Source organism: Oncorhynchus kisutch, linkage group LG27, assembly GCF_002021735.2.
Source record: "Oncorhynchus kisutch isolate 150728-3 linkage group LG27, Okis_V2, whole genome shotgun sequence".
In the NCBI taxonomy this organism is placed as follows: Eukaryota; Metazoa; Chordata; class Actinopteri; order Salmoniformes; family Salmonidae; genus Oncorhynchus; species Oncorhynchus kisutch.
In genome coordinates, this window is record NC_034200.2 from 14,729,349 (window position 1) to 14,746,067 (window position 16,719).

The window sequence follows — 16,719 nt, forward strand, 5'->3', positions numbered from 1 at the left end:
GCAGGCAGGATCCTCCATTGTCTACCATCAAAAGCTCATTGTAGTGTGGCAAACGCCATTCATTTTCCCTTCCCTCTTCCCTCCACACCTTCCCAGCCGCAGGGGAGGAGGGCGGTAGACAAGAGAGAAGGCGGCTTGGATCAGGGATTATTGCTGTTGTTGTTGCCAGTTGCACATACTCTAATGCAGCCACTGTCGCTGGCTGTGCCATTAGCCACTAGTGTACAACATCAGACATTAGGCCTAATTTGGTCATTACCTTATGGGAGATGGGGCTGTGTTGGAGGGAGGAGAGGGATGTGGGATGGGCTCAGCAGGGGGTGAAGGATGTTAAAGTGGAGGATACTGGAGATCTTTAAAAGGCCTCAGGCGGCCAGGTTGGAGCGTGGGATCACAAATATAGGAACTAACACACTATTAGGCATACATATATGCTTGGGATTATTTTAGTTATCATTGATGTACATCAAAAAACGATGCATCATGTGTCTCCACCGATACAGCTAGTATACCTGCTAGTTGAATTATCAGAATAATATTTACATTTTGATTGTTCTTGATCTTATTTCACAAAGATAATAGTCAAATGTGGACAAATGTCTAGAGGAAAGACACAAAAAACAACAGATAATAGATGCTGCTGGTTTAATAAAGTATATAGTGACTGTGATGCTCAGTGCTGGCCTAGCCTACTACATCACCAGTCCTCTCCCTCGCTCTCCCCTCCTCTACTCACCGGGTGGTTTTGAATGGCAGCAGAGCCATACATGTAGCCGTGGCGTCTGTTTCAATTTCCCTGCTTCTCCCACAACAGCCCCCCTGAGACCAGTCATTAGCTGGGCGCAGACAGCTGGGGGCACAGGGGTCCACAGAGTACCCCCCTCCCTCCCTTCCTCCCCTTTTACCCCAGCGTCTGTCCCGCCAGCACAGCTCCGTATGGCAGCTCTGAGAGGAGAACGAAGGGGCCCCAACCCTCCAACCTTGTTCAACTCTGGATGATGACAGGCAGCATTTGTTTAATGTGGCTTGAGGTGAAAGGGGAGGCCTCCCCTCTGGGGGCCCCGTCGTGTCATAAATACTTCTAATTATCAATTTTTGCCCCCAATGTTGTGGAACATGACCCATGATCCGCTGCTCTGCCTGCACCTGAAACATGGGTCATATTCATCAGGGCACACCGTAGCAAAACGTTTTGCGACGGAAAACAAATATGAGGTTGAAATACATTGCCGTTTGTCTTTGGCTCAGACTTCCCTGTCACTGACTCAATAGGTGAAATATGTTAATCTGTCAAGCTACATCCATTGGAGCCATATGATTACAAACTATTATAAAGCCATTGATAGTTGTGTGTAGACATGCTATTACTCACTGATAAGAGGCTGTTAAATCACGCATACACATAAATGAGCAACGCCGTGAACCCACTCTCCGAGGGTCTCTCGGGGAGAGTTGTGACATGCAAAAAACACATTTCCAATACACACATTCCTATTAATACACACTTGTACATGTGTGAAATAGGACAAATATTATCACCCACCAAAGTATTATTTTTTATAGTGCAAAGTGAATGTAAACGTCATCTAATAAGGGACCCACATTTAAAAAGTGAAAGAATGTTATTGAATGTAAAAAACAAAAATAATTGTCAACTAAGATGTCTAGATTGTTTTCAGACGGCTTTCCTTTAACTTTTCACCTGGGCCTTGCTCCTTTCATATTTATTTTGATCCGGACAAACTCCCCAGTCCCTGCAAATGACAAGCACAACCATAACATGATGCTGCCTCCACGATACTTGAAGGTACAAAGGGTTTAACTCGGTGTTGTGTTTTATTGGATTGGACCCAAACCTGTAGTTTTTAATTGAGGCCAAAAATGTATTTGCGGTGTTGTCTTGCGGTATTAAATAAACTTTTATTGGTTGTGTACACAGATGTGCAGAGATAAGATAATGTCTCTAGCTCCAACAGTGCAGTCATATCTAGCAATGCACACATAATCCAAAAAACAAACAAACAACAGTATTAAGAAATATCAGAATGAGCAAAATCAGAACGAGTAAATTCAGAGTCCAGCCAAACGTTTGGACACAACTACTAATTCAAGGGTTTTTCTTTATTTTCACAATTTTTCTGCATTGTAGAATAATAGTGAAGACATCAAAACGGTGAAATAACACATATGGAGTCATGTAGTAACCAAAAAAGTGTGAAACAAATCAAAATATATCTTAGATTGTAGATTCATCAAAGCAGCCACCCTTTGCCTTGATAACACTTTTGCACACTCTTGGCATTCTTTCAACCAGCTTCATGAGGAAGTTATCTGGAATGGATTTCAATTAACAGGTAGGCCTTTTTAAAAGTTAATTTGTGGAATTTCTTTCCTTCTTAATGTGTTTGAGCTAATCAGTTGTGTTGTGACAAGCTAGGGGTGGTACAGTGCCTTGCGAAAGTATTCAGCCCCCTTGAACTTTGCGACCTTTTGCCACATTTCAGGCTTCAAACAAAGATATAAAACTGTATTTTTTTGTGAAGAATCAACAACAAGTGGGACACAATCATGAAGTGGAACAACATTTATTGGATATTTCAAACTTTTTTAACAAATCAAAAACGGAAAAATTGGGCTTGCAAAATTATTCAGCCCCCTTAATAAGTTAATACTTTGTAGCGCCACCTTTTGCTGCGATTACAGCTGTAAGTCGCTTGGGGTATTTCTCTATCAGTTTTGCACATCGAGAGACTGAAATGTTTTCCCATTCCTCCTTGCAAAACAGCTCGTGCTCAGTGAGGTTGGATGGAGAGCATTTGTGAACAGCAGTTTTCAGTTCTTTCCACAGATTCTCGATTGGATTCAGGTCTGGACTTTGACTTGGCCATTCTAACACCTGGATATGTTTATTTTTGAACCATTCCATTGTAGATTTTCCTTTATGTTTTGGATCATTGTCTTGTTGGAAGACAAATCTCCGTCCCAGTCTCAGGTCTTTTGCAGACTCCATCAGGTTTTCTTCCAGAATGGTCCTGTATTTGGCTCCATCCATCTTCCCATCAATTTTAACCATCTTCCCTGTCCCTGCTGAAGAAAAGCAGGCCCAAACCATGATGCTGCCACCACCATGTTTGACAGTGTGGATGGTAGGTTCAGGGTGATGAGCTGTGTTGATTTTACGCCAAACATAACGTTTTGCATTGTTGCCAAAAAGTTCAATTTTGGTTTCATCTGACCAGAGCACCTTCTTCCACATGTTTGGTGTGTCTCCCAGGTGGCTTGTGGCAAACTTTAAACGACACTTTTTAAGGATATCTTTAAGAAATGGCTTTCTTCTTGCCACTCTTCCATAAAGGCCAGATTTGTGCAATATACGACTGATTGTTGTCCTATGGACAGAGTCTCCCACCTCAGCTGTAGATCCCTGCAGTTCATCCAGAGTGATCATGGGCCTCTTGGCTGCATCTCTGATCAGTCTTCTCCTTGTATGAGCTGAAAGTTTAGAGGGACGGCCAGGTCTTGGTAGATTTGCAGTGGTCTGATACTCCTTCCATTTCAATATTATCGCTTGCACAGTGCTCCTTGGGATGTTTAAAGCTTGGGAAATCTTTTTTATCCAAATCCGGCTTTAAACTTCTTCACAACAGTATCTCGGACCTGCCTGGTGTGTTCCTTGTTCTTCATGATGCTCTCTGCGCTTTTAACGGACCTCTGAGACTATCACAGTGCAGGTGCATTTATACGGAGACTTGATTACACACAGGTGGATTGTATTTATCATCATTAGTTATTTAGGTCAACATTGGATCATTCAGAGATCCTCACTGAACTTCTGGAGAGAGTTTGCTGCACTGAAAGTAAAGGGGGCCGAATACTTTCGCAAGGCACTGTATATAGAAGATAGCCCTATTTGGTAAAAGACCAAGTCCATATTATGGCAAGAACAGCTCAAATAGGCAAAGAGAAATGACAGTAAATCATTACTTTAAGACATGAAAGTCAGTCAATACGGAACATTTCAAGAACTTTGAACGTTTCTTCAAGCGCAGTCGCAAAAACCATCAAGAGCTATGATGAAACTGGCTCTCATGAGGATCGCCACAGGAAAGGAAGACCCAGAGTTACCTCTGCTGCAGAGGATAAGTTCATTAGAGCTACCAGCCTCAGAAATCGACAATTAACTGCACCTCAGATTGCAGCCCAAATAAAGTCTTCACAAAGTTCAAGTAACTGACACATCTCAACATCAACTGTTCAGAGGAGACTGTGTGAATCAGGCCTTCATGGTCGATTTGCTGCAAAGAAACCACTACTGAAGGACACCGATAAGAAGAAGAGACTTGCTTGGGCCAAGAAACACGAGCAATGGACTTTAGACCGGTGCAAATCTGTCCTTTGGTCTGATGAATCCAAATTTGAGATTTTTGGTTCCAACCGCCATGTCTTTGTGAGGCGCAGAGTAGGTGAACGGATGATCTCCGCATGTGTGGTTTCCACTGTGAAGCATGGAAGAGGAGGTGTGATAGTGCTTTGCTGGTGACACTGTCAGTGATTTATTTAGAATCCAAGGCACACTTAACCAGCATGGCTACCTCAGCATTCTTCAGCGATATGACATCCCATGTTGTTTGCACTTAGTGGGACAATCATTTGTTTTTCAACAGGAAAATGGCCCAAAGCACTCCTCCAGGCTGTGTAAAGGGGCGGCAGGGTAGCCTAGTGGTTAGAGCGTTGGACTAGTAACCAGAAGGTTGCAAGTTCAAACCCCCAAGCTGAAAAGGTACAAATCTGTCGTTCTGCCCCTGAACAGGCAGTTAACCCACTGGTTCCTAGGCCGTCATTGAAAATAAGAATTTGTTCTTAACTGACCTGCCTGGTTAAAAAAATAAAGTATATTTTACCAAGAAGGAGAACGATGGAGTGCTGCATCAGATGACCTGGACTCCACAATCACCCAAACTCAACTCAATTGTGATGGCTTGGGATGAGTTGGACCGCAGAGTGAAGGACAAGCAGCCAACAAGTGCTCAGCATATGTGGGAACTCCTTCAAGACTGTTGGAAAAGCATTCCAGGTGACTAACACATGAAGCCGGTTGAGAGAATGCCAAGAGTGTGCAAAGCTCAAATTCAAAGCAAAGGGTGGCTACTTGGATGAATCTAAAATAGTTTTAAATTTGTTTAATACTTTTATGGTTACTACATGATTACATATGTGTTATTTCATAGTTTTGATGTCTTCACTATTATTCTAACATGTAGAAAATAGAAAAAATAAAGAAAAACCCTTACATGAGTAGCTGTGTCCAAACTTTTGACTTGTACTGTATATACACACTATAAAATGCATTCAGATCCATTGACTTTTTCCACATTTTGTTACGTTACAGCCTTATTCTAAGATAATTTAATCTATGTATTTTTCCTCATCAATCTACACACAATACCTCATAATGACAACCTTTTTGAAAAATAATGACCTTTTTGCAAATGTATTAAAAATAAATAACAGAAATACCTTATTTAAATAAGTATTCAGACCCTTTACTATGAGACTCGAAATTGAGCTCAGGTGCATCCTGTTTCCATTGATCATCCTTGAGATGTTTCTACAACTTGATTGGAGTCCACCTGTGGTAAATTAAATTGTTGGACATGATTTGGAAAGGTACACATCTGTCTATATGAAGTCCCACATTTTACACGAGCAATGGACATTAGACCGGTGGAAATCCTTTGGTCTGAGGAGTCCAGATTTGAGATTTTTGGTTCCAACCGCTGTGTCTTTGTGAGACACAGAGTAGGTGAACGTTCCCACAGTTGTCAGTGCATGTCAGAGCAAAAACCAAGCCATGAGGTCGAAGGAATTGTCCGTAGAGCTCCAAGACAGGATTGTGTTGAGGCACAGATCTGGGGAAGGGTACCAAAAAACGTCTCTCGCATTTAAGTTCCCGAAGAACACAGTGGCCTCCATCATTCTTAAATGGAAGAAGTTTGGAACCACCAAGACTCTTCCTAGAGCTGGCTGCCTGGCCAAACTGAGCAATCAGGGGAGAAGGGCCTGGGTCAGGGAGGTGACCAATAACCAGATGGTCACTCTGACAGAGCTCCAAAGTTCCTCTATGGGGATGGGAGAACCTTCCAGAAGGACAACAGTTTTAAAAAAAACATGACAGCCCGCTTGGAGTTTGCCAAAAGGCACCTAAAGGACTCTCAGACTATGAGAAACAAGATTCTCTGGTTTGATGAAACCAAGATTGAACTCTTTGGCCTGAATGCCAAGCGTCACATCTGTAGGAAACCTGGCACCATCCCTATGGTGAAGCATGGTGGTGGCAGCATCATGCTGTGGGGATGTTATTGAGTGGCAGGATCGAGGGAAGATGGGAGACTAGTCAGGATCGAGGGAAAGATGAACGGAGCAAAGTAAAGAGAGACCCTTGATGAAAACCTGCTCCAGAGCGCTCAGGACCTGTTCGAAGGTTCACCTTCGAACAGGACAACGACCCTAAGCACACAGCCAAGAAAACACAGGAATGGCTTTGGGACAAGTCTCTGAATGTCCTTGAGTGGCCCAGCCAGAGCCCGGACTTGAGCCCGATCGAACAGCTCTAGAGAGACCTGAAAATAGCTGTACAGCAACACTCCCCATCTAACTGGCGTGAGAGGATCTGCAAATAAAATGGGGGAAACTCTCCAAATACAGGTGTGCCAAGCTTGTAAATGTGACATTTCAGTTTTTTATTTTAAAATCATTTTCTTTTCTAAAAAACTGTTTTTGTTTTGTCATTATGGGGTATTGTGTGTAGATTGATGAGGGAAAAAACAATATATTATATTTTAGAATAATGCTGTAACCTAACAAAATGTGGAAAAAGTCAAGGGGTCTGAACATTTTCCGAAGGCATTGTATTTATATATATATAGTGTGTATAGACAGTACAGACAGTATATGAATAGAAAATGTGTTTATGGTAGTAGTTATGTTGGATGAGTAATGACTAGAATACAGTACCGTAATTCCCGGACTATAAGCCGCTACTTTATTCCCACGCTTTGAACCTTGCGGTTTATACAATGAAGCGGCTAAATTATGGATTATTCCCGCTTTCACAAGATTCATGCCGCCAAAAAACTGAGCACCGTCACATGATGTGACGTAAATCGAGCGAGCTCTAACTTCCCATCATTCTGATTACGGTAGTAATTTTGTCACCCTCATCATGGCAAAGACACGGAGAAATGCATATGATGCAGCTTTCAAGTTGAAGGCGATCGATCTGGCTGTTGGAAAAGGAAATAGAGCTGCTGCACGGGAGCTTGGCCTTAATGAGTCGATGATAAGACGTTGGAAACAGCTGCGTGAGGAACTGACTCAGTGCAAAAAGACAACAAAAGCTTTCAGAGGGAAGAAAAGCAGATGGCCCAAAGTATTTGCAGCCACTCGACATCAGTGTAAATCGTGCATTTAAGGTGGCGCTCCTTGTTCAGTGGGAGGCTTGGATGACAAGTGGGGAGAAATCCTTCACTAAAACGGGCCGCATGCGAAGAGCAACTTATGGTCAAGTCTGCCAGTGGGTCCTGACAGCGTGGAGCATTGTCAAAAAATCCACTATCTGCTGCGTGTTGAAGGGGCAGCATGAGCTCAGCGGGGTATTTGCCTCCGGATGAAAGTGAGGAGAGCGACAATGAAAACGATCCAACATCGGATGAAGCAATTCTGAGGCTATTCAACTCCGACACCGAAGGAGATGACTTCAGTGGTTTCAGTGGAGGAAGGAGGAGGAAGATAGTGACCAATAACTTTCTTGGTAGGCTACTGTTTAATTTTTGTTACAAGCCGTGTTTCATTAAAGCCTATTTATTTTTGTTACAAGCCGTGTTTCGTTTAAAGGCTGTGTAAAGTTCATTTGTTCCAATGTACCGGTAGGCACCTGAGGCTTATAGACATGTGCGACTTATTTATGTACAAAATACATATTTTTTTATAATTCAGTGGGTGCGGTTTATATTCAGGTGCGCTTAATAGTCCAGCAATTACGGTATATACATATAAAGTAGGTAAAATAGTACGTAAACATTAGTGACCAGTGTTCAATGACTATCAAATCAAAGTTTATTTGTCACGTGTGCCGAATACAACAGACCTTACAGTGAAATGCTTACTTACAGGCTCTAACCAATAGTGCAAAAAAGGTATTAGGTGAATAATAGGTAAGTAAAGAAATAAAAACAACAGTAAAAAGACAGGCTATATACAGTAGCGAGGCTATAAAAGTAGCGTGGCTACATACAGACACCGGTTAGTCAGGCTGATTGAGGTAGTATGTTCATGTAGATGTGGTAATGTGACTATGCATATATGATGAACAGAGAGTAGCAGTAGCGTAAAAGAGGGGTTGACGGGTGGTGGGACACAATGCAGATGGCCCGGTTAGCCAATGTGTGGGTGCACTGGTTGGTCGGCCCAATTGAGGTAGTATGTACATGAATGTATAGTTAAAGTGACTATACATATATGATAAACAGAGAGTGGCAGCAGCGTAAAAAGAGGAGTTAGGGGGGCACACAATGCAAATAGTCCGGGTAGCCATTATGGCTTGGGGGTAAAAACTGTTGAGAAGCCTTTTCGTCCTAGACTTGGCACTCCGGTACCACTTGCAATGCGGTAGTAGAGAGAACCGTCTATGACTGGGGTGTCTGGGGTCTTTGACAATTTTTAGGGCCTTCCTCTGACACCGCCTGGTGTAGAGGTCCTGGATGGCAGGCAGCAGAGCCCCAGTGATGTACTGGGCCGTGACGAGCTAAATTGGGTTAAAGTCCGGGCTCTGGCTGGGCCACTCAAGGACATTCAGAGACTTGTCCCAAATGTACACATAGTCATTCAATGACTATGTTAGCAGTCTCTAAGGTGCAGGGTAGAGTACCGGGTGGTAGCCGGCTAGTGATGAATGTTTAACAGTCTGATGGCCTGGAGAGAGAAGCTGTTTTTTAAGTCTCTCTGTCCCAGCTTTGATGCACCTGTACTGTCTCCACCTTCTAGATGGTAGCAAGGATGAACAGGCTGTTGTTGAACAGGCTGGGGTCCTTGATACTTAACATTACAATTGACATTTTCACTGCCATCCATTTTCACTGCCATCCACTGCCAAGCCAGTAATGTGGAGTGAATGCAATGTTGTCGATCCCTTTGTATTTTCAAGTACTGTGGTGGCAGCATCAAGTTATGGCTATGCTCGTCACCGGCAGAGAATGGGAAGATTGATAGGGTCAAAATAAATATGAAAGGAGCAAAGCCTAGGTAAAAAGTTAGAGGAAAATCTGCCTTAGTCATCAGGAAACTTAACCCTGGAATTATGCCAAAGACAAAGACAAAATGGCTTTCCAAGAGGTATTGAGTGTTCCTGAATGGTCCAGGTTTGAATATAGCTGTCCATCAATGATTCCTAACAAAAGTTTGGGACAAAAACAACGGATATACAGTATGTTGCCCTAAGAGTTGTGCAAGGTTGGTAGACGATTCACAGCTGTAATGGCGTTCACATGTGATTCCACCCAGTATTAACTCTTGCGGTGTTCAGACACACACACACACAATCAATACATCCTCATCTTATATCTCTTAGTCATTTTGAAAATGTTCTTTCATTTTTCTTTCCCTTTGAAAATGCGGATTAGGTTGTGTAGATCTGTAGGGGGGGGGGGGAATATCCCTTTTTAGATCCCATTTTAAGGCAGCAAAAATGTGTAGACTTCCACTAGCGACGGTATCAGGGCCAGCGCCAGAACGAATCAGTCGGGCAGGCATTTGATTTCCATACTAGAACCATTGAGCCTCGAGGGACCCCCCCTTCAAGCTAATGAGCATTCTGACTGCAACATTCTAAGAGTGTAAATTAATACATTTCATATGTGCTATCGCAAAAATTATAATTTGGTTGTGTTTGTGACGGTCTTCAGTAACATTAGAATACAAAATACATATGTTTCAAATAACACAAACGATGGAAACATCAGCAGCCTAAACGTCGTCGTAAGCGCCAAGTGTACTTGATAATAGTGACAATCTGCACCAAAGCAATAATGGCATTATAATGATTTTCAGTGTAGACAACGTTGCCGACGTTGTTTTTTAATTAAGACGTACGGCAATGCTCTCTCAGCGATGACATTTTGTGCTGATAATCGGCCCGTAACATTGTCACCGGCTTTTTCTATCCAAGCAGGTACCGTCCCTTCCTCTCTCTGATCTCGTCGGCGGTGGCGCGGGCAACTGCTCAGTGTATACCATTATGGCTTTTTTAGCTCTTAGGCTTCGGAGGTGTAGGTTCAGGCTCAGAATCATCAGAGATGTCATAATGATTCATTTCTTCCCCACCATCGGAGTCATTTTTATTCAGACTTCGTAGCAACGATAACGCAGCATGTGCATCCATTAGTGTTGGTCTTTTTGCCATGGTAGATTATGTACACGCTCATTTTGTACTAGGCCAGAGTGGACTGATAAGACTGCTTGGATTTGGTGGACTGATAGAGGGTCCACACCATTTTCAGTTTATAAACAGATCAATACAATAGAATGGCCCGCCCTGTTCTTCATTCACAATGGGTGATTACATAGTTATGCATCGTTCACTGCCCCTCGCTCATCAACTCGCCCTTTCTTCTCCTTTCTCCCCATGATACCTTACCTCATTTATTGAATCTGTTGCTACATGTGTGAAATTAGTTTTGGTAGAGTTTAGGTTCAGTTTTGAGGCAATTATCGGCGTGATTGTCAACTGGGCACGGCACCTTCAACTATCGGGAGAAGGAGAGGAGCAGGTCCTACTGTCGTAAGAAGGATGGGGCAATGGGGGAAAACCATTTAGAAAATGACATGCCCTCCCAAAACTGGTTATAACAATGAAAGTGTGTTTTAAAGAGAAGTCAAGGACAGAGTGGGGCATGACTTAAAAAATGTCAGAGTAATAAAAAAAAAAACAATGAGCAGTCCAACTGACTGCTTTAGTGATACTAGAGTGGGTTTTATAGTAAATACATGTCATTTAAATGTAAAATTACCTTTTAATGTGGCATGAACACAACCAGTCATGATGGTCAAACATTAACCAGCATGGAGGTCAAACAAATCACTTCTAAAAGTAGGTGACCTTTGCACGTTTGTCCAAAAATAATTCCAGCATCCGAACAGTGCACTACGCACCCACCAACTTTCCTTCAATTCCAAAGTGGCTGAAACTACTATCTCACCAGAGAAAGCATCGGAGAGAGCGAAACAGCGCCCCTCTGACTTACTATATGTAACCCATGTATCTGATGCTGTATGGACAAAAAGAGTATGACATGTTGCCTTCCTTAGCGTTTAATTAGCATACTCTTTTTCTCCAGACAGCATCAGATACATGGGATACACATACTGACAGAGGGGTGCTGTTTTGCTCGCTCTGATGATTTATATGAGATTGATGCGTATTTCTGTCGGTGCGCATCTTGGTCAAATAAATGATCAATATTTTAATCATTTCATTTGGACGGGCAAAGAGATACAGTAGAGCGGGCCGGGCCCTGTAAGGCCCGCCCATAACGGCAGCCCTGAACTGTATCAGATATTACCTGGCTCATCTGAAGTCCTCCTCAATTCAAAGCGATCCAAATCTGATGGATCACATTCAATTTACCATAATAAAACTTAGCAGGAATGGCGCCGCCGAATGGCTCTCTGTTTAAAATGGAGGTCCTGTAGCCTACTGTTATGAACCGCTCAGAGAGTTCACTTTGGCGTTATTAGCTAGTGGTTATGAGGGGCTGTCGGGAGCGAGAGAGCGAGGAAGCGAACAGCGGTAATGAGGCGCGCTGAGGATCACGAGTCTCTCTCTCCTCTCAGCTAAGTGCCATGCAGCCCCTCTCAGCTTCTCCTCTGCTCTCCTCTCCTGAGCATGCGGGTACTGTGGAATAGGTATCAGGGCTAACCTGTGATTACAGTTTATTACACTCCCGCCAGGGAGATGACAGTTTAAACATGCTTCATGACGAAGACTGTGGACGAGACAAAGAGAGGGCTAACAGCTCGCTAACTGCCATAGAGGGTTGAAAAGAGAGAGAAAGTGAAAGAGAAAGATAGAGGGACAGAATGAGAGAGAGAAGTTTTCATTTAATTTGTAAACGCGTAATTCGAGAGGCTCTGGCAGCACTGTGATTTTGCCGGTAGGTCACTTGACACAGCAGCAGCTCACTGCCTGTCCTCAATCAACGACATCGGCTGCAATTAATGGCATTTTTTTTTTGAAACAATCACCGCTTCCCCCTTATTATCCTCAATTAGAATGCACTAATCAAGGCCTGATCACGCTCTGCTGCTCTCTTAAAACTAAATGTAAAACTTCATTACGGACCTGGCGTGGAAATCAAACTCCACATGCAACACGCTCTCCAGTACCCGATGGGAGGGCAGAGTGGAGTTACAGCAGTACCCAGTGAGGGAACCTGAGGAACAGAACTGCCTGGTCCTGCATTCACTTACGCATTGCCTTCGCACTGAAATACCTTCACCAGAGAATCCTGGGTGAATACCTTTAAAACATACACTGATGGTGTATACACCTACTTCAGTGTAAAATAAATAAATAACTCTCACACCCTCAGACTGGGTCAAACTGTTTCCTGTTTCCCAGATGCCCCCATGTTAGCAGGACACTACATATTGTACAACAACAAAACTTTGACGGGGGGGGTCAATGTTCGTAAAAATATCACCAGTTGAGTCTATTTCTCATTGAATCTAGGCGTAAAGGATGAAGTATATGAAGGAGGGAGAAAACAAGCCCTGTGCGGGTCCAGATTAAGAGTGTTCTCTTGAATTGCGAAGCAATAGACAAAATGCGGCTGAGATTTAATCAAAAGGCTGCGTTCAATATTCAAGAGACGTAGCGAGCTCCCCATGCGTCTCCTTCTGCCTCTCCCTCAATAGGTTTACAAATCAGGACATCCTTTAAATAATATGGAAATGGTTACCTGGGCTAAAATACATTTTATTACTTCAGCCTATCTGCTTTTTTTCTATATTCATTTGGCTTCCCAGAAGGACCGTGTTTTATGTTGACTTGAAACCGTGACGGAAGGATAACGGAGTGATTGGGGGCGTATTGAAGTCTATTCAAATAGTCAAACATGAAGGGTCTGAGCGGTGGGCCGCCCTCCTATTGATTATTGAAGAAACCACTAGGGTGAAAAAAAATAAAGGGGTCACAATTAAATCAAGTATTATGTTGTTACCTTCTAGTCCTCCAGTCACATATATTGGATGACCGTATCCTGCTAACATGTTTTAATTCAGATCCTCTATTTACAAATTAATGTACGGCATACCCAAAGAATGCTTGTAAAATGTCAAAAACACAAGCAAAAAAATGACCTTAAAGTCTACTTGTTTTCAAGTTTTAAAGCCCTTCTGAATTTCCCCATTGTATGGATTTGGCAACGCAAGAACAGGGGACAAAGTAACATATTTACCCTTTGATGTGACTTCTCTAATGTATCTATCATGTTCAGCTCATTTGGCTCATTCGTGGTTACCTTAAAGAGAACCATTTAAATAATTGAAAAAAAAAGAGAGTAATGGAGGGAATTGTAAATCTGGTCTAGGAGAAGTCTAGATGGTAGCTAATGAGTTATGTTAATATGAAGTCAAGTCCTCTTTTAGTTTACCAAACAAGGAAATAGATTTTAGCTGGCTGTTTAGTAAGTAGAGTGTCCATAGATTGGGATGACAGCACAGTGTTTGGCAATACACATATACAAATCACATCAACATTCACACACCACATTCACCAGACACGTGCTTCTCTCCTAAACAACATGCACAACGCATGTAGCCTAGAGTACAGACGCAAAAATACATGCGAAAACACACAAATATGCATGCACGCACACACACACACACACACTCACAGCCACACATTTATTTGAGAGGACCCCACCACGCTCTCTCCTCTAAGTAATTCTGCTTTGGGCATGCTGCTGATGGGAGAGGAGAGGGGTAGTGGGTGATGATAGAAGTGCCTGCCTTCCTGCGTCCAGGCAGAATTGATCGTTTGGCAGTTCCAAATGAGAGACGGGGCTCGTCTGCGGAACCACGAGGCCGTACGCGCAACGCAGCGTTGGACTCCAGCAGTGCTCGTAAAGAGCGCTCTTTAAACTGCCGGGGCCCCTGGGAGCCCGTGGGGAGAGGGCCGCCGCCGCAACCGCACTAATGAGAACTAGCAGAGTGCAAACATGCATGGAAATGACTGTTATTCTGTTGATGTGCATTTAAGTGCTTTTTTACTGCCAACCACAAAGAGAGGGGAAATAACTGGTGATGAATGGTACCCCGGAAAGCATTCATTTTCCTATTGCGGAGAGAGAGAGAGGAGAGAGAGAGAGGAGAGAGGGGGGAGAGAGAGAGAGAGAGAGCGAGAGAGAGAGAGAGAGAGAGAGAGAGAGAGAGAGAGAGAGAGAGAGAGAGGAGCCGACACGCATAGCGAATATATTATTTTACTTCACTCAAGTGCGCTGACAAGGCTCTATGATGGGGAGGGAGCGGAGTGAGGGTGCCGGGATGGCAAATAACCTTCGCTCACTTCCTCTCTTCCGCCGTCGTCTTTCGCTTCTGTCAGATAACAATATGCGAAAAAGTCACAGCGCCCAAAGCCCTGATCACCTCATTACGAAAACAAGCTTTGTTATATTCCACCAATTCCAGGTCCTATTTATTAGGCACCAAACGGACGAAAACTGATTGAAACAAGGAGGGACTACCTGAACTTGCCCAATAAGAAATGTTTCTGTTGCAAAACATTTTGCAACAGTGTAAAACATTTTGCTACAGTGTGGCCTAATGAATTCGACCCCGAGCACAGCTGTTGTACCAACACTGATATGACTGCACCAGATCTGTTCTGGATGTTTTCTATTGTTCATTGTGTGTCTGTCTATTTCAATTACATTGAATGGCTGAGACTTCATTGAGAAAGTAATGGGAGTGGAGAGGAGGAAGATAGAATGGATGGAGGAAGAGGGCAGGGGGGGGGGGTGCTCGTCAGTCTCACCGGCCCCGGTGCTTGCACTGGTGTTGATGACGGCCTCGTTCCATTGGTCGGCACTGGAAACAGAGAAGGAGCGTTGGTGCATGCTGTCCTTACTGCCACCGAAGCCCACCAGGCCTCCTCCGCTGACCGAACGCTCTGACTGGAGGGATGTATTGCTGTTAGAATGGGGCGCACCTGGAGAGAAAGGGAGAGAGAAAGAGAATTTAAAATAATGTAATGCATACCTGTACATGGAGGTGCATTTCACTGAAGTTAGAAGTCTCTTTTGTAAATCCAAGTGTATGTTGCATCAAACAAGCCACATACACTGAGTGGATAAAGCATGACACAGACCGACAAGGTGAGTCCAGGTGAAAGCTATGATCCAGCATAGTAAAGTTGCACAATGCTGCCGCCACCTTCCTTGTGTTCTTTCTCTGTGTTACATGTGTAAACCCTCCTAACCCGTCTGCCTCCCCTCATCTCCCCCTCTCCCTCTGCCTCGGTCTCTAATTAGCCCTTAATTAACAAGATACACTGATCGCTAATTATCTCGCCTCATCCTTCTGACTGCCACATCCATCTCTCCCGCCGTCGGCAGGCAGGTCCCCTCTTTCTCACCGACTTCCAATCAAGCAAGCCACGGATGCCTCCCTGCCTGCCTCCCTTTACTAATTCATGGGATAGGCAGCGCAGTGTGGGGTCCTTCCCTCCTGTTCCAGTCTCCACAGCCACACAACACAATAGATCCTGACTTGACTTCTTCTACAGTTATAGCTATAGTTCCACAGAATGCATATTTTCATCTAGAGTGTATATATATTTATTTTTTATTACATTTATTAAATTAAGCTTATAATAATGATTTTCTTTTGCAACAAAATGATGTCAATTAAAACTTAATTGATTAACTATTCCCGACACTAATTCACTAACCAAAATAAGTCCTCCTTGGTTGATTAGGTAAATTATCTACATGGTATTCATCAGTAAATCAACAGCCTTATCAAGTATGGGTTTTTATTGTCAGAGGTGCAATAAATAAATACATACTATAAAAGTTGCCCATGAGAGTTTGTTACCACACATGAAGCCCAACTAGAGATAATAGAGTGAAAGTGTAACAATTACAACCTACTCCTGAGGCTGTACAAAAAACAAAGAGAGTAATCAAGTATACTACAATCTCCGCTGGATATTCTCCCCAAAAAATGATAGACTAGAAGCAATAATTTAGCAACAGACTTAATCTACTCAAAGCAAAGACTTATAGCAGTCAAAAACTTTGTTTCGGTAAAAGTCCTATATTTTTTAAATTAATTGTAATAAGATGACTGACAAACAGCACACACGGCAGGGCCTTTTTATTTCACAATTACAAGACTTTATATATTTTTTTAAAACAATGTTTGATTGAGGTTTAACAACAACAACAGTTGCTAGATATACTGTAATGTGTGCCGTGTGTAAAGTAAACTAAGCGGCGCTGCGCTCTTGTTAGGATAATACGTCCTTCTCATTAGCGGGAGTAATAAGTGTATCAAATTCACATAATCATGTCTAATTAGTATCAGTGTTTATCTTGTTGGGCCCGGGAATATTTATCTTCAGGTCTCAGAGGGGAGGGAGGGATTGCAGCGAAAGAAGGGAGT

General features: G+C 43.0%; 1 protein-coding gene across 2 annotated transcripts in view; it reads right to left on the reverse strand.

Annotated features, from left to right (window-relative positions):
- LOC109871998 (arf-GAP with GTPase, ANK repeat and PH domain-containing protein 3) overlaps positions 1 to 16,719 on the reverse strand; it is a 234,263-nt gene that overhangs the window by 52,279 nt on the left and 165,265 nt on the right. For both annotated transcript variants that reach the window (XM_020463066.2, XM_031806991.1), the window contains exon 12: positions 15,089 to 15,262. In XM_020463066.2, coding sequence (XP_020318655.1) covers positions 15,089 to 15,262 — 174 coding nt within the window. The remainder of the gene's footprint in view (positions 1 to 15,088; positions 15,263 to 16,719) is intronic.